The sequence below is a fragment of the Gymnoscopelus microlampas genome (assembly GCF_963454915.1).
Source record: "Gymnoscopelus microlampas genome assembly, chromosome: 9".
In the NCBI taxonomy this organism is placed as follows: Eukaryota; Metazoa; Chordata; class Actinopteri; order Myctophiformes; family Myctophidae; genus Gymnoscopelus; species Gymnoscopelus microlampas.
Genome location: NC_139946.1, coordinates 3650164 through 3667243, shown reverse-complemented (window position 1 = coordinate 3667243; position 17080 = coordinate 3650164). Strand labels below are relative to the sequence as shown.

Here is a 17080-nt window from a genome sequence, read left to right as displayed (position 1 = left end):
AAACATCACTGAGAGACTGTTTGTTTTAAAGAGTGAACAGTGTGATAAATCACAAATGTTAGTTGGGAGTAAATATTTGCATGTGCTAATTGGTCTCATTAATGACATAGATACGAGAGAGAGAGAGAGAGAGAGAGAGAGAGAATGAGAAAGAAAGAGAGAGAGAGGGGGATGAGTGACTGCTTAAATACACACCACGGATCAGCCATCTAATTGGGCTTTGTAATTCACACACACACAAGCACACGTACAGTACAAACAAACACACACACACACACACACACACACACACACACACACACACACACACACATCTTCACACGTTCTGGTACTAAGGAGCGGGGAGATTAATACCTTTCTTGGAAGCATGCATGCACGAGTGCACGCACAGACGCGCACACACACACACACACACACACACACACACACACACACACCGCACTGACCCCCTGCAACCAAAGAGGCTTTCAAGTAAATTGAGTTTGGGTTCAGGGTCCTGTTTATATTAATGAGTCCACTGTCGGAGGAGGTAGACCCACAGCTCTGTGTTATTACCTGCTTGATAATGAATGCCAAAGCTAAGCTAGCAGCACCAGCTGTATGGACAAACACTAGCCCTGGTCCAGAGCGTTAGTGAGTTCTCTCTCTCTAACGCCCTGCCAGGCGCTCGGTTCTGCTCATAGACAAGGAATTCCACTGCCCTGCGAGGGCTCCAACTGTAGTGAAAAAATAAACAAAACCACTTCTCTATACTCACCGAAACAATGGCTGTTTTGTGTTGTTGAAAGCCTATTCTCGGAGGCGGGAAGCCTCTCAGCACCCCACCTTCTCTGTAAAATACACTTTTTGGCCAGAAAAGAAAATATGTCCACGAGACAGAGATTATTTTATTTACTCCACTGCGCCAGATCTACAGATCTGGAGGATTTGAAATTACCATTGACCAGATCTGTAGAGGGCGCAGTGGAGTAACTAAAAATAATTTCCACCTCGCGGACATATTTTATTTTCTGCCCAAAAAGTGTATTTTACAGAGAAGGTGCCGAGAGGCTTCCCACCTCCGAGAATAGACTTTCAACAACACAAAATAGCCTTTGTTTCGGTGAGTAGCGAAATGGTTTTGTTTATTTTTACTACAGTTGGAGCCCTCGCAGGGCGGTGGAATTCCTTGTACATGCGCAGAGCCCATGCAGGGCGTTAGAGAGAACTCACTAACACTCTGGACCAGGGCTAGGGCAAACAAACAATTGTCTTGCATAATGCGCAATGCACGTGAGTGTCCAAAATATATACATTGTCCATTTTAAAACGTAGAATATCGGACACATGGTCTAATCATAAATTGTTGGTGTTTGCTGTAACTTGGCTGCTGATAGTTGGAATCGATCAGTGATGATGATCAAAAAGATATATGTACTACTATGCAAACTGCTGTATCGTCTCTGTCGTGTGGAAACCTCATGTCCAAAACTGATTTGACTTGACAGTGACTGAGTGACACCGACACCCTTTGTAATAGATATATATATATATATATATATGATGATGCATTTGACGGTGAGGTTCAAAGTGCAGACATCTTCAACTTCAGAATATGTCTCAGGCACGTTCAAAAGTGACCTCTTTTAACCCATTAAAACCGGGAACGCATCTTTGTAACCACCACCATTATTTTATACGTTGACTATTCAAAAAATAGCAGATATACAAGCTCATAGCTTGTAGATCTGCTGTTTTTGAAAAATTGTAAAAATGTGTGCAAATCTTTGAAAATATTTATTTTTAAAGCAAACATTTTTAACTCAAATCTTTGCTTCTGGGGGGTCCCTGCAACAAACATATTTTCAGATGGGGGTCCGCGGCCAAATACATATAATTCTGGAGGTCCTTGAAATGAAGAAGTTGGAAAACCACTGATATAGCAACAATTTTCTTTTAGAAAACTGTTAGGATTTAGAAGACATTTTGTGGAATCGGAACCTCAGGCCTTAATGAGTTAAGAGAACACTACTCGTTGAGATGAATGACTATTGTCAGTCAGTCAGTCAGTGAGTCAGTCAGTCAGTCGGTGAGTCAGTCGGTGAGTCAGTCAGTGAGTCAGTCAGTCAGTCGGTGAGTCAGTCGGTGAGTCAGTGAGTCAGTCAGTCAGTCAGTCGGTGAGTCAGTGAGTCAGTCAGTCAGTCGGTCAGTCAGTCGGTGAGTCAGTCAGTCGGTCGGTGAGTCAGTCGGTGAGTCAGTCGGTCAGTCAGTCAGGCTGTCTCTCACTACAGAGCACATACGGCAACAAAGCCTTAATAACAGAAAGAGTCTAGGTAAGCTTAATTAATTGCAAAACATGACACCCCTTATTCAAAACAGATGGCGAATGCATTCTTCTCTTTATAGGGCCCACACAGGTAATACCACAAACTACCTGTGAGACCTTTATGAATTGAACCTCACAGTCAGCAGTCAGTCAGTCAGTCAGTCAGTCAGTGAGTCAGTCAGTCAGGCTGTCTCTCACTACAGAGCACATACGGCAACAACTCAGAGATGCCACGATGACAAACCATCTTTCAAAAGACTGGGAGAGGCAGAGAATGAGATCAGGCGTCAGGCGGCACATTCGTCACGTTCTCTCTCCCGCCCCTGCGTGACGCCATGGAGTCTCTGGTCCTTCATGGAACTCTGACTTGACGCTGCGCAAAAATAGGCTAAACCGACGTGAAGCAAGACAAGAGTGACGTTTCCCTCCTGCTGTACTTGGCTGCGGTAATAGCTGCCTATAGCCCTGTAGCTTTGAAAGGCTACTGCACTCCATCTGCAGTCACACAAACAGCACAAAAATCCACCGGCTTTACTCAGCATGAGCAGTCAACATTGTTCATGTGCAGCGATTGTGAGCGCTGGACCCTGTGGGTGTTGCATTGGACTGGCTGTCTCAATCTGTGTGTGTGTGCGTGCATGTGCGTGGGTGCGTATGTCCGTGCGCTTTGTGTGTGTGTGTGTGTGTGTGTGTGTGTGTGTGTGTGTGTGTGTGTGTGTGTGTGTGTGTGTGTGTGTGTGTGTGCTGCAGGGTCTCAGTGGTCTGTTGGGTTTCTCTGAGTGTAGCTTCAGCAAGCTTTAATAATTCACCAGCCTCTTTTAGCTTCCAGACAAACTGAGTTCTCTGCAACGGGGGACTCAGCGAGCCAGCACACAGGCTGCTTTGATTTGACTGGAGTCCAGCAAAGCATACGTATATACAGTGTATATACCTTTTCAGGATACAAATAAAAAAATAGCAAAAGTAGCAGATCGACATGCTCAGCGCGTCGCTTGACGCGCCGGAAACGCGTCGCGAAGCGACGCGTTTCCGGCTTGTAGATGTGCTACTTTTGAGAGACGCTGTAGTATGATCAAGTGGGGTGTTAATTTATGAAAAAAAAGATAAAGATTGCCTCGAACTGTGCAGCTTAAGCAAGGTGTCACGTTTAGACATATTTCTTAAACTAATAGGATCAAAACTATGTCCTATAACTCTAGGAAGCAGAGTAAATAGTAACTCTCATTTCACTCATTTTCACTCAATCCCTCTATTTCTCTTTTTCCTCTTTTTCCCCCCTGACTGTACCACTATTCAAGCATTTTTTCTTTTCTTTTTTTTGATAATTTTTATCCCTCGATTTTGTAACCCTTTTTTCACCCGGTGCCAATTTGCTAAGTGATCCTGGGCACTACACTCCCCCCACCAGCCTAGGGACGCCAGGGCCGAGCTCATGCCTCCTTCAATGCATGAGAGCCAACTGACCTTCTTGTTGGACGTAGCGCGTGGAAGGAACACGTTATTCCAACCAGTTCCCTTCCCCTCCATCAGGCGCCCCGGCTGACCAGGGGGAGGCAGTATAGTGACCAGGATTACTGCATGTTTTTGTGAGGGTATTAACTACCCTAGGAGACACGGGGAGAACATGCAAACTCCACTGCCAACCCTACCAAGGGTATGGGCGCTGATGAAGTGGAGGAGAAGACACACCCCCAGCGCCCACAGCGTCCCCGGCGGGAATCGAACCCAGGACCTTTTAGCTGTGAGGCGACAACGCTACCGACTGCGCCACCGTGCCCCTAAGAGTTAAAGGCCAAAACTTGAATTAAACCATCATAGCACCACCATGAGGCCGATTTGAAAAAATGTGTGGTTCTATCTTGGCATACTGGGTGTGCGTGCAAAGTGTCCCACCAATAGGCTCTATGCACAGCAGCCATGTTGGAAAGAAATTGGGCCTCTTCCTTACTTCCTTCACAGGTGTTACCCAATGAGACTAATGAAGGCTCTGTTCCATTCTGGTCAAACAGAGACAGGATGCTGATATTGTGCATGTTGGCTAACTGGAAACATTCTTAGGGTTCCTTTAGGGGCTTCCAAATGGCCCCTTGCGGGTGTGTGACTCTGAGAGTGTACAAATGGAACCAAATGGACCCGTAAGGGTCCATTTGGTTCCATTTGTACACTCTTAGAGTTATGGGGGTCCTTGAAATCAAAACGTTTGAGAACCACTGCATGTGCTACACTAAATGGAACGGAGCCTTCATTAGTACCATTGGTAACACCTGTGAAGGAAGTAATTTTTATTTCCAATATGGCTGCTGTGCATATAGAGCCCAGCGGTGCCTGAGATCAGCTGTTCACAGGCGGACACACCGAGAATCAGACAGACACAGACGGACGGGGAGGAAAACATCCATTCTGGCCTTCGGCCGTCCGAACTATACCGGAAATAAAAATAAAAGTGGAGACAACTGTATGATTGTGTGATTTTGGTATATTTGTTGTTGTACAGAAGTACAGAACATAACCTGACGTCGCTATCTTCCGAATCCTTAAACTATACAAAGTACAGAACACAACCGAAAACAGACGATGTACAAGCTCCACGCACGTGCAGTCGTGCACACATGGACATGAAAGGGGGCTTGAGCCCCTGCCCTTTTACCCGTCGGCAAAAAAAGTGCCCTCTCCAGACTGAAGAAAAAACGGTAAGGCAGGCCTCTCCAAATCCCTCTGCACGTCCCTGACAAGCTCACCACACGTCGTGCTGCGACCGCGTATAAATCGGGCATAGTGTTAGTGAGTCCTGCCTCTCTGTCTGGATGAGAGTCTCTCTCTGTCTCACACACACACACACACACACACAGGACTTACACAGTAGTACAGTATGGTAAACGCAATCACCCACAGCAGAGAACCTATTGTCTCGGGTGTGTTCACACAGTGTGTGGTGGTGGTGTGAGTCAAATCAACTATGAATGAAGCTGAACAACCTGAAACATGCAGCTGAACACCTGCCAACACAAACAAACACCTAACACAGAGGTGCACGTGCATGGTTTTCACACGCACGCACGCACACGCACACACACACACACACACACACACACACACGTACAGAGAGAGAGAGAGAGAGAGTCGTAAGACAGTGATCAATATTGAAAAGCCCACATTGTAAAACCCATGTCTAATTTCACAGATGCTGAACAAATTGTCCTCCGTCCAAAAGGGGAACGCTGTTGTGTTGGGTGGAGCAATTTGTCTGAGTGTGTGTGTGTGTGTGTGTGTGTGTGTGTGTGTGCGTGCGTGCGTGCGTGCGTGCGTGCGTGCGTGCGTGCGTGCGTGCGTGCGTGCGTGCGTGCGTGCGTGTGTGTGTTCATCTCAGATTCAGACAATGTGTTTGTGTGTGTGTGCGCGTGCGTGTGTGTGTGTGCGTGCGCGTGTGTGTGTGTGTTCATCTCAGATTCAGACAATGAGGGTAAGGCAGGGAGGCGTGACGAGTGCACAGATGCAGGGGGAATATCTATGTGATTGTGTCTGTGCTCGTACATCTTGTGTGTGTGTGCGTGTGCGTGTGCGTGTGCGTGTGCGTGTGTATGTGTGAGTGTGTGTGTCTGTCGAGGTGTTGGTGGGGGGAAGGGGATGGGGCACTGTAGTGCATCTCTGCATCACACTGCAGTGCACAACAGCCAACTAAGCTTTGCACAAACGAACACACACACACACACACACCAGGTTGCACCCCAGGACCAGGGTTGCCAGATCTGCAAATTTCCCCGCAAGATTTTATCTGAAAATAGCCGATCTACAAGCTCACAATGCGTCGCGTTGTGAGCTTGTAGATCTGCTATTTTCAAATAGCTGATGTACGGTATATGTTAAAGTGCTCCTGTGGCCCATAGTCGCTTCTTTTGGGCTGGTTTTCCTAGACCTGGTTGCTTGTTTCTCTCACAGAATCTGGCAACACTGCCCAGGAACTCAAAACCCATCATAATCGTCTCTGTCGGGTGGAAACCTCATACGTCCAAAACTGTTACTTTCCAGGATTCAAATTCAAAAAGAGCAAAAAGTAGCAGATCTACAAGCTTCAAGCTGGCAGATCTGCTACTTTTGATGCTTTTGTGTGACGCTGGAGTATGATCAAGTATAGGGCGTTAATTTATGAAAAAACAAGTAGCACAGGTGTGATACCTGGCCACACTCTCAACCCCAAGCTGATCTGCAGTGACGTGACACTCGCACATCCTCGCTCGCCGTCGCACAGTGGAGAGGAGCAGCAAAGATTAGCAGTGTTGATTTTGACAGCAAATTTGGATTTAGTTTTAGTCATAGTCTTTTGAATACAATTCCATTTAGTTTTAGTCATATTCTAGTCATCATGTTTTACTGTTAGTCTAGTTCTAGTCGACTAAATATCATAAGATTATAGTCGACTATAATGTATGTTGGCGGTGCCTTGATGGCGTCGTAATGGATGATTTTACACTTGGTTGCATGCTGAAAATAGCCGATCTACAAGCTCACAACGCGTCGCGCTGCGACGCGTTGTGAGCTTGTAGATCTGCTATTTTCAGAGCGCAACACCCTAGCGCAACCAAACAAAAAATGACTAGTTCTACTGGATCTCTTCTCCACTAGTCTAGCCTAATATTTTAGTCTAGTTTTTATTTGTTGACAAAACTGTCAATATATTTAGTCTTAGTTTTAGTCACCATAGCTTAGTTTATATTTAGTTTTTATTTAGTTTTAGTCAGTGAAAAAAGGTAGTCGACGAACATTTTTCGTCATAGTTTTAGTCGACAAAATCAACATTGAAGAAAAGTCAACTACATCTCTATCTTCGCGCGCACGCACACGCACACACAGACACAGACACAGAGACACACACACAAACACAAAGTGGTGTGTTCAAGGTTTTTCCGAGGGCATACGATAATCATTCCCTGCTCGACATGCTCGTGGTCAATGGATGAAATGGTTAGCAGTGGTGGTAAAAGTGCTCACATGTTTTACTTAAAGGTAGGGTAAAGTGATATTTTTTGGTATTTTTTTTTTTAGTTTTTGTTAAAAAGGTTAAAGTACTATATTCTGATAGTAATCATTGCTACAGAGCGTTTGTTCGGTCACAGGGGTCTCTCCGGCTCTTTAGTAAACAGAATATAGTACATTTTCCGGTAGGTGACAACATTTTAAGCTTGTATATCTGCTATTTCTGAATAGCTAAAGTATAAAATAATAGTTAAAGTGGTTAAAATGATTGTGACGCTATATTAACTACTTTTGCTGGTGATCCCCCCCCCCCCCCCCCCCCCCACAAGGACCCCGGACTCCGCTTTGAGAACCAATGCTCTAGGTGCCCGGGCGGCAAAGGCCCGATCGTCCCGGGTAATTAAGCGAGTTATAGTGACCTCTAGGGGGTGCCTTATCTGAGGATCTAAGGACGCGCTCAGGCTTATGAGGGATCAGCATATCGGAGATATAACTACTGTACGAGCCAGTCCATGCAGGGCTTTAGCAGTAATAAGTACAATTTTAGAAATCGCTCCTGGAGCTCACAGGCAGCCAGTAGACATGCATATGTCCCTATACGACACCTGTACTGACCTTCAGAACGGTTCAGTCTCTTGCAAGGTTATAATAATATTATAACCTTACAAGAAACTGAACCGTTGAACCGTTGTCACAAAAATAAAAACAAATTAAAACTAAATTACAAAAAAAAATCCAAAGCTAGCTTTGGATTTTTTTTTTTGTAATTTAGTTTTAATTCGTTTTTATTTTTGTGACAACGCTTAATTTTAGTTTCGTTTTTATTAGTTATAGTGTTCGTTTTATTCATACTTTGGGTTATTTGTCAGGTGCAGGATTCAAAAAGGTCAGAGTAATCATTGTGTAATAAAAACTCAACAAAAGATACAATTTTTAAAAATATATATTCGGATACTGTGGGATAATTTCAGTTTGTTTTAGTTAGTTTTGTAAACACACAATACAGTTTCAGTAAGTTATCGTTGTTGTTTTTTTGTTCTCATTTTTATTTAGTTCAGTAAATGAAAAAGTTTTTTCAATTTTTGTTTTCGTTATTTTATTCTCTTGAGCCATTTCAAAAACAATTTCACAATAGGCTCTATTCACAGCAGCCATATTATGAAGACATTCACAGGTGTTACCAATGATACTAATGAAGGCTATGTTCCATTCTGGTCACTGGAAACCTTCCAAATGGCCCCTTACTGGTGTGTAACTCTGAGAGTGTACAAATGGAACCAAATGGATCCATTTGGTTCCATTTGTACACTCTCAGAGTTATGGGGGTCGTGGAAACCACTGTGCTACACTAAATGGAACAGAGCCTTCATTAGTATCATTGGTAACACCTGGGAAGGAAGTGATAATATGGCTGCTGTGAATAGAGCCTATATTCAGCTATGCACGGAATGGTGTCCAGGTCTGTCTCACGTTATTGTCCTGCAACCGGTAGTTTGAAGAATTGTAATTTAATTGTAAATAGCATGATCCCACTTCAAATGAGGCTCCCATCTCAGTCGAGCTTCCTTATGAATGAATAATGGTTTTGATTTGATCCTAAGTAGAGAATACAAACATGTAATCACTTCACATAACAAGAGGGACAATTTACAGCTGTGCTGATTTGAGACCGTTTGCATCTCGTCTCTGTCGGGTGGTAATCAAAACAGTTACTTTTCAGGATTCAAATTCAAAAACAGCAAAAGTTGCAGATCTACAAGCTCAAAACGGGTCGTTTTGTGCCGCGTTTCGAGCTTGCGGATCTGCTACTTTTGATGATTTTGGGTGACGCTGTAGTATGATCAAGTAGGGCATTAATTTACGAAAAGACACACAAGTTAAAATAAGAGGTTTGTTCCTGACAGCAACGATCTTCAGCTCACAGCTACACAGCCGGATCCTTAGTGTTAATGTAACAACGCTGAGTTTTTAACAGTAATGGAAGAAGTACTCACATGTTTTACTTCAGTAAAAGCAATACCACCATGTAGAAATACTCTGTTACAAATAAAAAAGTCATGTACTCAAGATTCAGTTGAGTAAACGTTTAAAAGTATTGGGCATCAAAATATACTCATTATGTATGTCACAAGTTTTGAAAAATAGCCGATCTACAAGCTCACAATGCGCTGCATCGCACGGGCTGAAGTGGTTAATGTATGTTTTATAGTCATACTAACAATCAAAATCTACAAAGTAAATATAGTAACTAAAGTTTTCAAGTAATTGCAGCGAAGTAGGGGCGGCCATAGCTGAGTGGTTAGTGAGCCCGCCTAGGGCCAGGCCAGCATATGTGTCGATGAAATGAAATTTGTCCCCTAATAACCCCTATTTGCTCACAGGTTCTCATTGGAAACAAAGACCGCAAGGACTTTCATGAACGACCTGTTAAAAGGAATTATCCTTATCCTTAGTATATTTGCCTCGGAGACGTAGTGGAGAAGTAAAAGTACTGAAAATTGGACACACTCAAGTAAATAATACCTCAGTGTACTTAAGTACAGTAATTGAGTATACTTAGTTACTTTCCACCAATGGTTTTTAATGTGTACAAATATAAACCAGAGCTCAGGAGCATACAGATCCATGCTTGTGTTCCTTGAGTAAAGGTCACACTAACTGTATGTGAATGTTGTTGAGAGCTTATTGCTGCTGGCAATCTGGCCATTGTCCCACAGCTACCATATAATAAAAGTCTATTTAATCCCAGCCACTTCAGGGGGTTCTCCTCAGTGACTGTGATTGGGTCAGAGTTTAACCTTATTACAAACAACAGCTCCCCGATGGATACCCGTGAGTCCTCTCTCAATGTGAGAGAAAGCGTGTGTGTGTGTGTGCGTGTGCGTGTGCGTGTGCGTGCGTGCGTGTACATCAATCTACCTCCTCATAAATGGGCTGTCGAGAAAAATCTTTGTGTTCTCACACAAAGGGAGGCAAGACGGCGGAGAGAGACGGAGTAAGACTCGAACGCTTTCATGTCAAGGACCCCCCAAATCAATATGTATTTGGCCCCGCAGACCCCCATCTGAAAAGAGTTTGTGCAGGGTATACTCCCATAGAAGATTTGTGTTGAAAATCATATGACCCTCAAGGTGTGCGGTGCCGAATGGCAATTCGGACGAGCCAAGGGTTTCAGAAAACCGAAAAAAAACATGAATATATGTGTCAGTCTGGTTCTGAGAAAGACGCACAGAACCATCGGCTTCAGGTATCGGCGGAGCGTCGCGACATGTTTGCGCTGCTAAGCAAGTGTAAATCCCTGATTGGCTAACCAGACCCGTCGGCTTAACATATTGATCGAGCTTCGTGTAACGTTTGTGCCGCATGACCAATGGAACGACTTGAATCTGGCGCCCAAAGGGGGGCCTTCCTATGTTTACTAATTTGATTTGCTACCCCTTTAACCCTTACTAGAACCCGCACTGAAAAACACATGTCCCACCCAGGCCCAACACAACCTCACACTCCAGTTAGAGACAAGTGAGTCTCTTGCAAGAAAACCACTTTATTTTTTTAACTAGCCAGTACTTTAAAAATCACACCCAGTGTGAAGTGGGCGGTGTGTGGTCATCACAACATGCTGCTATTCATAGGGCTGCACATGTGTCATGTGTTTCGCTAGCCAATCACAGTCCTGAATTTGCAAAGTCAGCCAATCACATTACAGTTAGTGGTGATGACACTAGCTGTAATGTGATTGGCTGATATGAAAAAAGTATCGATTTGCATTAACAATGGAAGGGTTAGGGGGTACACAAATGTTTTGGTCGGTGTCCAAAACTCACTTATAGGGGGCGGGCGGCTACACCGCCCCAAAAATATTTTTTTGGGGGCTTTTGGACAATATGCTGACAGGAAATGGGGAGAGAGATGGGGGGGTGACACACAGCAAAGGTCGTCGGAATCGGGAGTCGAACCCGCGACACGCTGTCAAGCTGTCTGGGAACCCATTCGGTAAAAAAAAAGGGGGGGGGTATGTATTTATTTTTTCCTTTGTTTTAGCATAATCTGTTTTGAGAGATTACCAGCTCAGTGGCCTTGTGGTTAGACCGTCCACCCTGAGATTGGGAGGTTGGGGTTCAATTTAAAATGGGACCCATAATTGGTGTCGGAAGTGGGATCCCATGTCGCAGTACAGAGGCCATACTAAAAATCGCAAAGAAGGAAGACGAGCAGGAGCAATGACATGCCGGAGTCGACTCATCAGCTGACCCAGGGGCCATGGCAGCGGCAAATCCAAGGGAAAGGCTGGAGGAGTGTGCAGAGATGGGGAGGTCTTTTGTCCGGACGCGGGCAGCCAGAGACCAGCATAATGAAGGGAGAGTCCTCTTGTCGGGAACGGAGACAGAAGGGCATGCCGCACCAGCAACAACCGCTCTGCCTGCAGTGCGGTGAGATGAGGAGGAAGACTCCGACGAGGAAACAAGGGTGAGGAGGGGTGCCAGACCCCAGAGGGAGCCACAAGTGTCTCCATTCCCCAGAGATGTTTTAATGGACAATATTGACTCGATGAACTAAGGGAAGAGAACTACAAGTGAAGAGAACAACTAGTGAGGAGAACTACAACAAGTGAAGAGAACTACAACAAGTGAAGAGAACAACTAGTGAAGAGAACTACAACAAGTGAAGAGAACAACTTGTGAAGAGAACTACAACAAGTGAAGAGAACTACAACAAAGTGGTGCGAGTGCCCCATAGCCTGGTCCAAGTGTCCATGATGATTGAGGAGCTTGGAGAGGAGGGGAAATGGTGTAAGTCTCCCATAGCCGTTTCCAAGTACCCAGCAGATTGAGGGGCTTGGAGAGGAGGGAGGAAATGTAACAGAGAGGTCCTCTGTTACTTGCCATTTGCACATGTACATTGTAACCTTTATTTATGGATGGATTAATTGCATAGCATATGGTCACTTTAGTATTTGCACGGCATAATTTGCACATTGTAGTTTGCACAGAAAGGAATGCAGTCATTTTATTGATTACATTTAACTGAACACTTGAGATGTGTCCTGTCCAGCTGAGCTGGCCACTCAGCTAACTAGTCCACCTATGGAGACAACATGTTTGGTGATATCTGGCAAGTGCAATTGGTGTAATATGAGTGCAATAGAGACTAAGTGGAATGTGTGAGAGGTGCAATATGGGTAATGCTGAGTAATGATTGAAAACATAACATGTACCAAAGTGGGCTGTTCTGTTTGCCAGTGTAATTGGGCTGGACCAAGTCAGAAGGGCAGAGGGGGGTTATAATGTGTATTTGGAATTGTGAGGGATCTTGTGTAAAGTTGTAGTATGAGAATCATTAGTGGTGTAGTTAATGGAGTTTTAAGATATTTTATGAGTTAATGTTATATGTATTTCTGTATTTATATATTTGTATATCTGTTTATCTACACCTTGACATGGTGGAGTCTTAATTGACTGAGCTGCTCCAGCTGAGTATAAAATGCTGCCAGTAACAAGCCTGTTTAGATAGAGGTAGAATGAAAGCCAGGCAACACCATGTCTGTCACCTGTATTGGCGCTCCTGTATTGTCTTGTTTGATGTCGGTGAATAAACACACCTTTTGCTGCACTTTACAAACGCCTCTGTACTGCTTCCAGCCACAAAAGGGCTCATTCTGCTTGACACTCAGCATCAAGGGTTGGATTGGGTTTAAATCTCTGTGACATACAGCGTCATGGGGTGTATATATACTGCTCAAAGAAATGTAGGCAACACTTTGATCCCTTAATTATTTTGAGTTTTCATGAACTGTGTACATACTGCTAACAAAAACTGCTCAAAAGAATTAAGGGATCAAAGTGTTCCCTTAATTATTTTGAGCAGTACATCAAGATGCCTCACACTACAGAAACAGTTGATAGGCCCCTGACCTATGGGGTCACATGGCTCGGGTACCATTGGTTCCTATAGGCTTCTCACCCAACCCACTGACCATTTCAAGTATCATAGCGCAACCCATTATTGTCTCCGCCAGGCCGAAGGCATGGTTGAGAGTATGTTTTTCGTTTGATTTTCGTTGGTTCCACCAAGCTAACATTGGTCAAGCTTCACGTGACACGTGACAATATGTTGAAAGGGTGTTCTTTGATTGGCTAGCGAGACGCATTGCGAAATACATACCTATAAATAGGTGAATCACTTCGAAACATTGCGGTGCATGTTTCGAAGTGACATCAGTGCCATCAGCCAAGCTAACATGTAGTCAGGAGATATTAGCAGAAAAAGTTCCAAGATTGGAACTTTTTCCAATCTCTGCTGCTGGCTAAAGAACAAGAAGACGTTCAAGCTGATGAAGCTGGTGCCGCATTCTTAAAGAAGATGTCAGAAAGTGGACCCAATTATGTCTGTTTCTCCTGTGAACGTTAAAACCTGCAAAGTACACAGCAACAATAGATACTGTACATGTCATCGCTCCATTAAAATGGGGAAACTCCCTCCACAGGCTTGGGCTATTACTGGACGCCATACCCCGAGAACTGCAGGATTTGCACCCGTTAGAGGAGAGGTTGGTAAGTCAACGTATTGCCTTCATGAAACTTGTTGGCTTGCCAAGAGGCAGACAAAAGGCAATCCACGGTAATGCAGTCAATGTGCCATCTGACGTACACACTATCATCAAAGTTCCAATCTTGGAATAAATTCCAAAATCTGCTGGCGGAGACTTGTGCTCCGAGGAGCACATTTTCTAGTTATTTATAATGGAATTATGAATGGATTACTATGTGGCTACTCTGATAATACAGAAGAAGGTAAAATCATCCGCACACTGGTTTAAAGCTTTTATTAATGACTTATAAAATAAGTCTTGGGAGCTTTAAACCAGTGTGAGGATGTTTTAACTTTGATTCTTGCCTTGATGTCCAGCACCTGGTCTAAATACAGGCACAAGATGAGCACATAATCTCCTCTGTGAACCACTCTGATAATATACTCTGATGCCTGGCAAAAAAGTAAAACTAAAATACAACTGTAAGTGTGAGTCTCCTAAACCGGGTCCATATAGTGCCATTAAAAGTACCTGGCACAAGCCCGGAAAAAATAACAAAAGTCTCATGGTGTATGACTCATTGGTTAGATTGTTCAACACCACAGTGTACGCCCAAGAAATATAAAAAAGACCACCTACATTCGCCTTAAAATGAATGGTAAAACCAAACTAATCTAGTCCTAGTTGCAAATTAACAAAAAATATTCTTTATCAAACTCTCCGCCCACACTGCCCGGCAACGGGGTGGAAAGAACCTTTCTCATGAAGTCCATAGCTTTCTCTGGGTCACCGTTTCCCTCGTCGATCCTCAGCACTGCTGGGTATAGCATGGAAAACTCAATTTCCAGTGTTGTCGTCGTAAAGATGAGCCTTCGAGCATTGTGTGAATCGTCCCCTCCTGGTCTGTGTCTCTCTGGAATAGTCTGGAAATATCATAGGCTCTATTCACAGCAGTCATATTTTCACTTCCTTAACAGGTGTTACCAATGATACTAATGAAGGCCCTGTTCCATTTAGTGTAGCACAGTGGTTTCCGCGACCCCCATAACTCTGAGAGTGTACAAATGGAACCAAATGTGTGACCCGTTAAGTGAAAACAGAGTGTTTCCACTTAACGGGTGAGTTGTTTCTTCTCTCTAGCAACTTGTCGAATGCGTTCCCTGTCTTTGAGGTTGTTATGTCCGAGGAGCCTCGCTATGATTGTCCTGGGTCTTGGTGCGTCTTTCATTCGGGTCACAATGACTGAGGGGAGAGTCCAGGAGAGATGGCGACATCTCATTCAGAAAGACGATCATATTGTTTCCCCGTCGTTCCCTCTGGTATCCTAACGATGCACAGGTTATTTAATTATTTAGCTGACTCTCTCCTCCCAACTTCTAGTAATTCGCGCCAGGACTGAAGCCAGCTTCTCCTCTACTGAAGCCATACTCTTCCCGAACCCTTTAAGATCCCCCATATATCTTTACACATTGGGTATTTCTGTTGGAGACCGTGGTCACCATTTTCCTCAGCTCTAGCTGTCGTTCGAGATGTGTGGGAGACCCGACAGCTCCAGATCGTACTGAATAACTGCTAGCATGCATAGCGTCTTCAGACGGGGACTCAGGTCCAATACGTACATGTGGTCATCGGGTGGGCAGAATCCTCCGAAGAGCATGACGCGATCTCCCACCCTGCAGCAGCACATCCCATACATTGGACGCGGGCCTTTCCCCCGGGGCCCAATCTTCTTCCAGGAGAACGTTCCTGGCTTTGGATTGAATCTCCACAGATCATTGAAGGTCTGCTTCCAGTTTTTCCCACCAAATATGAACAACTCGTCATTGTAAACAAAGACCGAATGACCGCAGCGTCCTTCTGGAATATCGCGCTGTGAAGAAGGCGTGTGCAGCCACCGGTTGGTCTTGGTGTCGAACACTCTGATGGTGTTGTAGTAGTCTCCTTGGTAGGAGTATTTTCCTCGGCCCCCGAATACAAACATCTTTGTCCCGATGATGGTGGAAGTGTGATACGACGAAACAGGCGGAGGCTTGCCACTGGTGTTGATTGAGGACCAGACCATTGTGTCGGTGTCCAGCTTGGAGATGTCATTCGTGCATTTAGGGTTCCGGTGGAATTTGAACCCTCCATAGATATACATGACCTTCCCCAAGACGCAGGCCGAGTGCTGGAACCTCCCCTCCGGAACAGTCCCCGAAACCCTGGGCTTGAGCCATCGATGGGTGTCGACGTTGAACGTGTACAGAACGTTGCAGTACCCTACAGGGTTGCATTCGCCCCCCCAGATGTAGACGACGCAGCCTATCAGCACGGCCGTGTGACCGCAGGACATGGAGGGAAGCTCCGGAGGGTTCCCGGTCGTCACCGGGGACAGCTTGGTCCAGTCGAGAGACACCGTGTTGAAGACATGCACATCGATCTGAGCGTTGTTGTCGTCGAGAATCCCTCCAAAGGAGTACACCTTGTGTCCCACTCCGACAGCAGTGTGACCGCTTCTCTTCGGCCCTCCTGTCATATGCATTGTCCAGCGCATCATTTATCACAAGAGACCACACCAGCTGGGTAGTCTTGCTGTGTAGCAGAATGGAGCGTTGTTCGGCCCGCTGCCCACTTATACAGTATATCGGTTTGAGTGACACAAGCGTCAGGCAAAGTTTGGCCAATCCGCAAAGCCTGATGGGATGGGTTGCCTATTGATCTCCCTAATTCAGTGGTTCTCAACCAGGGGACCACCAGTGGTCCTTAAGGGGGTTCCAGGTAGTCCCCAGCTAAATGATGGAGAGTTGGTAACCAAATGGACCCTTATAGATCTTTAACTGTTGAGAGTGTAAAATGAAACCAGATGGACCCTTATGGATCCATTTGGTTTCATTTTACGCTCTCAAGAGTTAAATTACTGTTAACCATCTTAATAATTAATTAAACAATTGTTATTTTGATCTAGTGTACCACCAACGATAACAAAATATTCTGTGTTGGGTCTGAGAGGCTAAATCTCATCAAATGGTGGTCCGTGGCTCAAATGCCGAATAAATGGACCTTGATATGAAAAGGGTTGAAAACCACTGCCCTAATTGATCAACAAACACAATCCCAGTCCCAAAGGCTCTGGAAAACACACTTTTAGGGGGAAGTTGCTAAAGGCATGCGGCGGATTTGTTATTAAAAGTTGCTAAACATACATTTTTTTCCCCCCCACAATTCATGTCATGTGACATTGTGACATTCAAACTTCTGCGTAAATGAGGCTACACGGTATAATCATCCGTGTTCAT

At 44.7% G+C, this 17080-nt stretch overlaps 1 protein-coding gene across 1 annotated transcript; it reads right to left on the bottom strand.

Annotated features, from left to right (window-relative positions):
* Positions 1–15318: 15318 nt before the first annotated feature.
* Positions 15319–16326, bottom strand: LOC311052486 (kelch domain-containing protein 3-like; the record flags this gene model as incomplete). The annotated part of the gene is made up of 1 exon (XM_084067449.1): positions 15319–16326. One exon carries the CDS (start codon positions 16324–16326, stop codon positions 15319–15321), a length of 1008 nt encoding a protein of 335 aa, XP_083923575.1.
* Positions 16327–17080: the final 754 nt, after the last annotated feature.